The sequence below is a fragment of the Lepidochelys olivacea genome (genome assembly GCF_965140295.1).
Source record: "Lepidochelys olivacea isolate rLepOli2 genome assembly, chromosome: 14".
Taxonomy (NCBI): domain Eukaryota; kingdom Metazoa; phylum Chordata; order Testudines; family Cheloniidae; genus Lepidochelys; species Lepidochelys olivacea.
Window position 1 is genome coordinate 22,170,616 of NC_140424.1, and position 10,679 is coordinate 22,181,294.

The 10,679-nt window shown below is 48.7% G+C and overlaps 1 protein-coding gene across 1 annotated transcript; it reads right to left on the bottom strand.

Annotated features, from left to right (window-relative positions):
- Positions 1-24: 24 nt before the first annotated feature.
- On the bottom strand, positions 25-9,723 carry LOC311530243 (cytochrome P450 2C5-like; the record flags this gene model as incomplete). Its single annotated transcript, XM_084646707.1, is given in 10 exon segments — positions 25-206; positions 2,778-2,919; positions 3,739-3,848; positions 3,851-3,916; positions 4,743-4,884; positions 5,661-5,837; positions 6,429-6,589; positions 8,052-8,201; positions 9,134-9,296; positions 9,547-9,723. Coding segments are annotated over 10 exon segments (1,470 nt in total).
- Between the last annotated feature and the right edge of the window lie 956 nt (positions 9,724-10,679).

Sequence of the window (10,679 nt, forward strand, 5' to 3'; positions counted from 1 at the left end):
CTGCTCGCAAGCCCGGGCAGATGCTTAGCGCCTGATGACATGGAATTTGCTGTATGGCCCCTTGTTCTGGTAGTCCATCCACAGAGATAATATGTCCATCTCTTGGGGATCAGTCGCTAGTTTGAAGGTGAAGTTCTGTAGCAGTGTGCTAAAGAAGAGAAACAGCTCCATCCGGGCCAGCCCCTCCCCTGGGCACATCCGCTTTCCTGGGAAAGAAAAGGAAGTGGGGCAGACAGACAGAAACAGGCTAAAGGCATGATCCAACACCTACTGAAGTCAATACGAGTCTTTCTCTTGAGTTCAAAAGACATGGGTTCCACCAACCTACTCTCTACCCAAACAAACAGCTCAGGGCAAAGCACAACCACATGTTACTTTAATGGCCAAAGGTCTTTCCTCCTATGCTGTGTGAACAATAATTCAGGGCCCCCACAGTTGTTCTTTATCGAAAGATCATTGAAGCCTCACAGACAAACAAGAAAACCCGAATTCCGGGCTTCCACACACAGCTCTACCACTACTTTGCTGTGTAACTGGGCGATGGGAGTATTTATTTATCTATCTTTTGCCATGATCAAAGAGAGATTTCTGTGAGATCTGAGCAGAATGGAATCCTGTTACAAGGACAGACTTGGGCAAATCCCCACTTTGGCCAACCTGATCATGCCACCCAAATAATCTCTCCAAATGAAACCAGGAGCATCCCAAATCTGACACTCCCAGAAACAAGGGGAGAGATTTTCAAATGCATCTGAGTGAGGTGCCTAACTCCCATTGACTTTCAATGGGGCTTGTGCCTCTAACTCCCTCAGGCACTTCTGAAAATCCCACCCAAAATATCTAATTTGCAAAGACCGAATGAGTTGTGCTCGGCATGGAATGCCAAAACCAGTGACACTTACAAAACTGCGCCCCTCGTGGGATCACTGGGAGTTGGAATTGCACTTGCAGCCTCAGGGTCTAAAAGCATAAGCTGCTATCTGAGCTAAAAGATTCAGCTCTGTTAGGTAATGTTGTAATAGCCTCATCAAACTACCTAAATGGTTCTGCCACCACTCAAGGGGAACAGAGCATCCCCCTGAGTATGTGTAGTTTCCATATGCTAAAATCAGCCCTCCCCAAGCATTGCTTATCTGCAGATGAGCGGCATCCAGACAGGTGTGAAATTCTTTCCTCTGAACCACCACATACAGTCATTTGCAATCTGATCCCTACGGCTGAACATCTCAACGCCAGCTGGAAGTGGCTTTGGGAACATAATTGTCCTACCCTACAGTGGAATGCTCATTACAAGCAAAAAGAAAAGGAGGACTTGTGGCACCTTAGAGACTAACCAATTTATCTGAGCATAAGCTTTCGTGAGCTACAGCTCACTTCATCGGATGCATTCAGTCCACTGTAGCTCTCGAAAGCTTATGCTCAGATAAATTGGTTAGTCTCTAAGGTGCCACAAGTCCTCCTTTTCTTTTTGCGAATACAGACTAACACGGCTGCTCCTCTGAAACATTACAAGCAGTGATCATGGTGAAATTCAGCCCTCTGCAAAGGAGCCAACACAAGGCTCATGCACCACTTCAGTCCCATTTAATCCTTCAGAATCGGTGCATAGGCCAGGTTGAAAAGCACTTCCTGGGTATGTCTGCACTGCAGTGTAAACCTAGGATTAGTAGAACTCGAGTTAGCAGACCCTGGGCTTGTTAACCTACGACTTGAGCGTCTACACACATATGTAACCCAAGGTTAGGAATTGCTGAACCCTGGGTCCCAAACTGCGGCTCCACCATTTCCACTGCATTATGCGGGCCTAAGTCCAACCACCCAGGTCTGAGACTTCCTAGCGCCCTCTCAAAATGTGGCCAAAATGTAGCCCTTTGTTTGAGGTGCAGCATGGGAAAATTTGTCCACCAAACTTGACTGTCCAGAGGACAAAGGAAGTTGGTCACGGGATACTTATGGTGGACTCCCAAAGCACGAATCCAGTGTGGCTGTGTCTACACTGCAGAGCTTGGACCCCGGGTCCCGGCTTGACTCAGACTCAAACCCTGCACTCCTGTGAGGTCTAAGCCCTGGGTTTGCATGAGTTGTGTGTAGACGGAAAGGGGGGTAAGCTTGAGCCTGTGTTTGTACCCTGGGCATATATTGCAGTGTAGAAATACCTTAAGAACTCCCATCCTACTCTCCTTAGCGTATGACTTGATTGCAGAGTTAGCATCGGTGATCGGCACCCAGGTTAGCCTTGTATGGGTGTGAAAATCCCTACCTGAGTTGCTCTGTTCTCACTTGTGCTATGCTCCCCTGTGTGAGTTGCTAGGATTTTGGGGGCACATCCCATGGTGCTGCAGTGAGCTGAGCTGCTCTGTAATTCTTTCCCAGTAACTTGTGGGTGAGCTTGTCCATCCTTCCAAACACACAGGGGAATTGTGGGAAGGCACTGGGGGACCACCAGCACTCTAGTGATTTAATCTGCCTCCTCATTGCAAAGTGGGCAGGTTACCAGCCTGAGTGAAAGCAGCACCAGAGTGCTAGCCTATAAACTGAGCTGGGCCAGCTAGCCAGGGTTGAAAGCATCATTACACTTGAGTGAGCGGGTGTTGTGTGTGGACAGGAGAGGGGTTAGGGACAATGCCTGGGGAAGAGGCTGAGTTAACTCTGCAATGAAGACAGACTCAGATGGGCATTTTGCTGTTGACTTTGCTGGGAGCAGGAGTCAGGCCATTGACACATTCTCATTATAGAGCAAAAAGCAGCCAGAGACCTTTGTAAATCCCAGACTTTACCTGCAGAGAAAGGCATAAAGGCCTCATTTGGCCTAAATTTCCCCTTCTCGTCCAAGAAATGACCTGGGTTAAACTCTTCTGGAGTCTCCCAGTACTTTGGGTCTGAATGCACAGACCTGAACACTGGAATAACAGCTGTGCCCTGTAAAGATATAGGATAAAAGGAGACAGGAAAAGCAGACGTTAAATACGGTAATGGATTAACTTGATTATCAGCGGAGAAGCAGCCTGCAATGGAGACAGCCGGAAAGTCTGGTCATGCACAGACGGTAAATAATCAGTCTGCAAAGGGGCCAAGGCAAGTAACCACTGACGTCCCATTCAGGGAAGGTTTAAGTGGATCTTCGTTGTTGTGTAGCCCCTCTGCACAGGGCTGGCTTGGAGCCAGAGCTGTGTCACAGGAAATTGAGACCAGGCCAGGAATTATTTATTTTAGATTTATAAAAACCCCAGGAGGTGCCTATGCTAAGCTCAGGATGCTGACCCCTTAAAGATTAATAGACAGGGCTGCCCCACCCACCTGGACACAGGAAAGTCACATGAGCCCAGGCCTGCAGCCCACCCTCACTCCACATGCTTGGGGAACAGATGGGCTTTACAGCATGGCTAGAGGTTCCAGGAGATCAAGGGAGGAGCACATTCCAGCATCACACAGGCTGTCAGTCGAGCAGCTCCCTGGCCTGGGGAGAAAGGCAGGCCCGGCTGGAGCAAGGGGGAGAGGTGAGTTCAGATCATCAGAACCCAAAGCAGGTGGAATCACACTCGCCGCGAACTAGGAGCAGCATCAGTTGCGAGAGTCACCACCCTTTGCTCCACTGTGCTGAAAAGTGTGGCGCTGCCAGAGACTGGGAAAGAGCCAAGACCTTTACAAACAAGCAAACAATTCGGGGGGAGGGGGATGCAGCTCTAGTCCAAGGCTCACCCTCCCCTGAGAATATCCTGAGGAGTTACAGTATTGCACCTGGGGGATGGTGTAGCCCCAGAACTCTGTGCGCCGAGTCACTGCCCGGGGGAAGTTCTCGATCTGCCCGCTCTGGCTGCGCTGCATCTCATGGATCACCGCGTTGGTGACACCCGGTCCTCCATGCCTGGGGCGTGGATCGCCCCCACCACCTTCTCGATCTCCTGCTGGACTCTGGCTGCAAAGGATTAGACTCAGAGCTGTCGCTTTGTAAGGCTGCTGCACTGACCTCCCCTTGCCTTCGCTGTGAGTGAGCTTGGAGATTAAACACAGAGCAGCCTAACAGGAGTGAAAGGCCTGGTTTTAGCCCCTGAGGGTATGTCTACATGGCAGTCAGAGGTGAGATTGCAGCCGGGTAGGCCGACCCACGCTAGCTTTAATCCAGTTAATACAGCTAAAAATGGCAAAGAAGAAGCAGTGGCAGGGATTTTCCAAGCACCCCTGGGTCCATGCTCATGTTGCTAGCCCATGCTGCTGTGTCTTCACTGCTATTTTTAGCTGCACTAACTAGATTAAAACTAGTGTGAGTTTGCCAGCCTGGGCTGCAAGCACCTCCGACTGTAGTGCAGAGACATTCCCGAACAGGCACCAGGAAACGCAAAGCCCTGGTTCAGCCTCTGTCTGGTTAGCCTGTCCCCTGGTAGCCACGTATTGCGGAGCATGCCATGGGCACCCACCCTGACTCAGTCAGTGTATCCTGCTCAGGCAGGGTGTGAAGAAAGATGGGTGAACTGCGACTAGACCCTGTACAGTACCCGGACCGTCCCGTCGTGTGTGTGGGTGTGTGTTTGACGGGTCTGATCCAGCAGAGATCTGTGCACAAGCCCCTCACGGCACAGGGGCCCTTGGGCAGTGTTGAAGAGGACCTACTGTTCTGTTCTTATCTCGTAGGGCACTTCAGCTGAGCACACTCAGAGGGAGAGAATCTGAATCAGTCCTCTTGCTGCATCATGGCTTAAAGCCACTGAAGAGGAACACCCCCCCAACCCCCTGGTTCTTTGTACCTTGAATTTGTGGGAACTTTGCCATCACCAGGAGGAAGAACAACAAGGCATTGACTATGCTCATTGTCCCAGCGCCAAAGAGGTCAAACACTGCCATGAGCAGGTTTTCACTGCTGAATACATCCCCTGACGTGCTCGTTTCCTGGAAACAGATAGAGGGGTGGGTTGGTGGATTTAAAGAAAATGACAGCTGTAAAATCATCCCCAGGCTGCACAGCATGCCTGCGACGGGAGTTTGGTTCCCATCCAGAGCTCTAGGCAGTAAAGACAGGGGTTCATTTGGTTGTGAACAGCAGCTTTGTTGGATTCTGGCATGCCTTGGGATTCGCCTTGCCCTCAGCGCTACCTGGGGTCCTCGGCGTTTCATAGCCCTGAGCCGCATCCACCTCCCCAGATAGTTCTAGAAAATACACAGGTCACTTAGCTCGCGAGGAGCAACTTTTGTCTTAGGATCACAGAGTGCTTTGGGAATGGCAGCTAAGCCTCACCATGAGCCTGGGGCATAGGAATTATTCCTGACGTTTTACAGAATAACAAACAGCAGGAAAGTGAATTTCCCAAGGTCTCACAGGCAGTCAGTGGCCGAGATGAGAAGAGAACCCATGATCACCTAAGTCCCAGCTTTAGCTGCCAGACCAAGATGCTGCTTAGGTAAGCCTCAGAGCCGGCCAGTCTCATAGCAGAGCCCTTGATTGGCAGTCTGCTATTGCTCTAGCACCCAGTCTCAGTTTACTGGCTGAGCTGGAGATGCGAGGCCAGGCTGGGATTCTGGTGTCCCTGTCATCTATTAATCCCTAGCGTGCTGATCAGCCAGCACTTAGGTCTGAATGCAACGTTATACACACCCATTGAATGGGGTCCCTTCTTGCTACTGTCATTAGTTAGAAATAGCCCCAAGGCATTCAGGCCCTGCTATACCTTCTCTGACTTGATAAGGAAACAGTCAATGTAGTCCCGGGGACAGCTTGGATCCAGGGTCCGCTTGTGAGAGTCAATCCTTTTTCGGATGAAGTTCTTCAGCTTCTCACTTTCAGTGAAGACCTTGTTGTGTGGTCCCGGCAGGTAACACATGATGCCAGAAAAGGTGTGGTACACCTGGGAACAAGAGATGTGATAGGGCCGTTCTGAGATCGTGGGTGCACCTCTCTCATCCCCCCCAATCCCCAAGATGTGGTGGCAGGGCTTGATCATTTCTCTCACATGTGGAGTCACATGTGGTTCCAGCCCTGATCCATGGGTGACAACACCTCAGTCCGACCGGCCACACCTTGGACAGCTGCGTTTCCAAAAGTGGCCAGTAAAAATGAAGGCCCCATCAAACTCAGTGGCCATTTTGGAAGATTTTGGCCTGGGACTGCACAGGGCCAGCTGATGCACAGCAGGGCTGGAAGTGGGAAAATGCTCTTCATGGCCCTGATTCAGGGCACCCACTGAAGCATGTGCATTGAAGAGGGTTGCTTCCCTGAATCAGGGCCTAGGTGTCTGGTCCAAAACTCTTGAAGTCAGGGAGTCTCTCCATTAACTGCAGAAGGCTTTGGATCAGTCCAGCTGCTATTGATGTTAAGGAGAGTTTTTCCACTGCCTTCCCTTTGAACTGAGTGGGGAGATGTATCAGAATGGGGAGGCGCCCCACGGGCTCAGAGGGAAGGCGGCCCATGGGCTCAGAGGGGAGGTGCTGATACATACCTGTGCGAAGGGAGACATGAAATAATGGGAGTAATTCCCCATAATGCCCAACAGCTCCAGAAAGGCCTTGTCTTCATAGCTGAAACGACTCCCAAAGACAACAGCGCAAACCACGTTAGAAACAGCGTGCCTGATTCTGGACATGAGATCGAACGCCTCACCTGCGGCATCCATGGAGGCAAGGGAGAGCACAACGAATAGAGTCAAATGCAACATGCATCTCTGGTTTGTTCACAGCCGAGTTCCTCCCTGCCCCTGTAAACATAATGTGCTTCTTTCCCATCACTGCAATTAGCCCCTGGATGGAACCCTTTTAATCTAAAAAATACCGAGATAAAGAGTCGCCATCCAGGGAAAGGTCCAATGACTCACTCACTTCCCTGGCCCCATTCACCCCTACCTGCAGGGTGAGACTGAGAAGGGGCACAGATCTCCTACCCCCTCCACACCTCAGGATCTTTAGGAGTGCCCGATAAATACTCCACCCATAATCTTCTGAGCTTGGGGTCCAGAAGGCTTCCTCGCCTTTGCTGGCATCTAGGAGGTCCCTTTCTCACCTCTGGATCTTCACAGAAAACCTGCTTTGTCTTTCTGCTTCTTCTAGCGGGGAGGAAGGATGGAACCCATTCACCTATCCATTACAGTCCAGCACGTGGCATATTTAGCTATATAACTCTTCTGTTTTTATTTGTGCTGTAAATTTCTAAGCTCTCTTCCTCTGTGGAGAGCTCAGCCGCCATTTTTGTTCTCAGAACTCAGTGCAGATTGTTAAAGGAGATGCACATACTGTGCGCTCTCTCTCTCTAATGGAGACACTACACTTTTGATCTCTCTTATTTTAGATTAAGGGAGCACCCAAACTAAAGATCATTCTGGATGAAAGTATCAGTTTGCTCTATGGATGTGGAAAAACACATCATCCAGTGGAACCTAGGAACACTTTGCAGGGTCCTCACGGTTCCTAGCCCTTTAGGTGGAAGTGCATTCAGGGGCTGGGACTCAGAGTGAAATGTTTCAGAGTAGCAGCCGTGTTAGTCTGTATCCACAAAAAGAAAAGGAGTACTTGTGGCACCTTAGAGACTAAGCTTATTTTCTAGAGTGAAATGTGTTATTCTTACAGCTGTCACCTTGTGAAATTTAGCTTCAGATTTTTTTTCCCTTTTGCAGTGAACCGTTCTATGACAGTTACCCAATATCAAACCGATTTGTGGGCAAAAGCTACAGGGTCCATCCCCAGTCTCTCCCGCTGGGTGCATTTGTGCTACCCTGTCTACATCCAGGCTCGGTGATGCACTGACTATTTGACAGAAGCAGGTCATCAGGAAGGAAGGGAGAGATGCTAAGGCTCAGGTCCTCAAAGGTATTTAGGAGTTTAAACAGGAGTTAGTCTCCTAAGTAGCTTGGAGGATCTGGGCCCAAAAGCTTGGCTTAGAGCCCTGGAATCTTTCCATTGATTCCAAAGGGCTTTCCAGCAGGCCCTTAATCATTTAAGATAAGGCTGTAGGTCCCTGTTCCTATAAAGATCTCTCCCATTTACGTATATGAGTTGCTTCTTGAGACAACAAGGTTATTCTATATCTTCTATTTATATCAGCACATTAAAATGAACAGGGTTCAAATTACCTTCCATGTTTGCCACCGCCTCCACCAAATACTGAGCCTCCTCCTGCACCCACTGCGCCATTGTCTTCTTCCCCATCCCAAAATCCCGCAGCGTAGCGATTGTGAACCTGCGGAGCTCTCTCCATTTCTTCTCACTGCCAGTAATGAGCCCTAAAAAGATGCAGTTAAAAATCTATCATTTGACTGCCAAAACCCACAGCAGGTTACTAGAGACAGAGTCCAGAAATTCTGGAAAATTAACTATGGACAGCATATCATTCAGCAAGTAGATGTCTCTAGGGTATGCTATACAAAATTCCAGACAGGATGTGGTCCCTAGTAAATAAGGGTGACAAAGCTGGAACTCAACCTGTGTGGAAGTCTGTTTGTTTGGGTCTATAGTTTTTAGCTGATTTATTTAATAAATACCTCCGGTTTAAGATGGCTATGATTTTATGTAACGTGCCAGAATCCACATATAGTGAAAGCAGCTTCCTTTGTGAAAAATTGTTGAGGTTAACAAAATTGTTCACATTTTTTATTTAAAATAGTTATGGAAATTTTTCATTTACGGAAAACCTGGTGAAAAAACGCCATGAAAAATTGTGAAAAAGACCATTTCAAGCCCAACAGAATGAAATCAACTCCTGTAAACTTTCTTAGAATGGTATTTTTTGACTAGCTCTCCTTTGGCCCGTGCAAAAGTGGTGGGGGTAATGCCACACCCTTGGGGACTGCTGTTTTCTGTAGGTATGCATTTGGTCCTCATTACCCTGTTATCTGAACATTTCACAATCTTCAATGTATTTATCCTCCTAACACCCTTGTGAGGCAGGGCAGGGCTATTATCCCCATTGTACAGATGGGGAACTGAGGCACAGAGAGACTAAGTGAGTCGCCCAAGGGTGCATAAGAATTCTGTGTCAGAGCAACGAATTGACCCCACATCTTCCAAGGTGCAGGCAAATCCCCTAACCATTAGACGAGCCTTTCTTGTCTAGGGCTTTCATCCACTCTCTTCTCAGATCTCTGCAGTCAGGGACTTCACCACAAAGCCAAGGCGCAATAAAATAACCTAGAAGAGAAGAGACCCAAACACCCACCGTATCCGTCTGTCACTCTCTCATGAATGGCAATGGCGGCACGTCCACCAAATTCCTCGGCGTGACCCACCAAAGCGTCTCTCACCGCCTCGTACCCACAGAGTACCACAGCTGGTTTTGGTCCAAGCCAGATGGTGAACACTGGGCCATACTTCTTGCAGAGCTGGGGGCAGAGGTACAGAGAGGGCTCAGTTAATCAGCTAAACTGAAATCGCTGGTGCTCTCTACAAGAGCCATAAAGCAGAGATAAAGGTGGGATTTCGAATATTGGGGAAGATCTGTGACAAACAACTGGGCACAGATAGATGGAGAACTAAGGCCTACATTTGAGAGTGTACCTAGCCTTTGGAACAACTTACCAAGGGCATCCCAAGGCCAGGAATGTGAGACTAGCCCGCAAGGAAGTCCCTTACCTTCTGGTAGGATTTGTGCAGGGGCAGAACATCTTTCTGCCACAGGTTGCCCAGAAGGAACCACGGGTCTGGTCCTGGAGGGAGCTGGCCTCGTTTCTGGTTGTTTTTCCAAAACATGAAGCATATGATGGAGAGGATTAAAAAGAGACTCAGGATCCCAGCCACTCCAGCATCCATCCTTGTCTGTCACCTCCCGCACAGAAGGGCAGCAAAGGAACTGTTTTCGCTTGCCAGAAAGGCTGGATGAAATACTGCACTCCACTGATGAGTAGAGAGGTGCCCAGATCTGCTCTCCAGCTTCTCTATATATAGCACCCTCTTCCTAGGTGTCTCTGTCCCCTCCAGTGACACACTGTCCTGTGTCTACATGAGGTTATTTAATGTCATTTTTTTATCACATCTTTGTCTCTGACCCTTTATCTCCCCTTCTAAGGGTCAGTGACACAAAGATGCTGTTGTCTTATGTGTGTGACTAATTGAACACTTCCGCACTGGAACGGACACCAGCAGAAACCGTTTGTTCAAAAAGGTTTCCCAATTGTTGCTATGCAGAACAAGATGTCTCTAACCGAGAGAGCATGGAGATAAACATGCCCCCCACCTCTGGCCCCGTCTCTTGGTTTGTTGGTTTTTTCGTTTGCTCTGCTTTGCATATAGTCAGTTTCATCACATTCCCTGTGTTATCAGCAAGGCCCCAACCCTGCCAAAAGGACCGTGTGGGCTGTCCTGAGTAGGAATCTGCAGTAGTGCAAAGAATTGCCTATACTTATCCCATTGCAGGATCAGAGCCTTAGTTAGGCATTGCCCCTCTTGTTTTTATGAATCTCTGGCACAGTCACAGGGGAGAGAAAGCCATTTGTCAAAATAGGAAAATGAGATTGTTAAGCCACAACAGCTGGTAGAGTGGTCAGGGGCTGGGGCCAAACCTGAAACTGCTTGGAGCCCATTCCTTGAAATTAACTAGATTTGGTGTTGCCCCTAGAGCTGGTCAGGAGTTTTCCATCACATTGCGGGATTTTATATATATATGGAAAAAGTAAATTGCGAAAAATCAACATTTTTCCGTGGGAAAATTTCAGTGTTGCTGAATTTTCTTTTTTTAATTCCCATTGGGAAAATTGAAACTAAATATT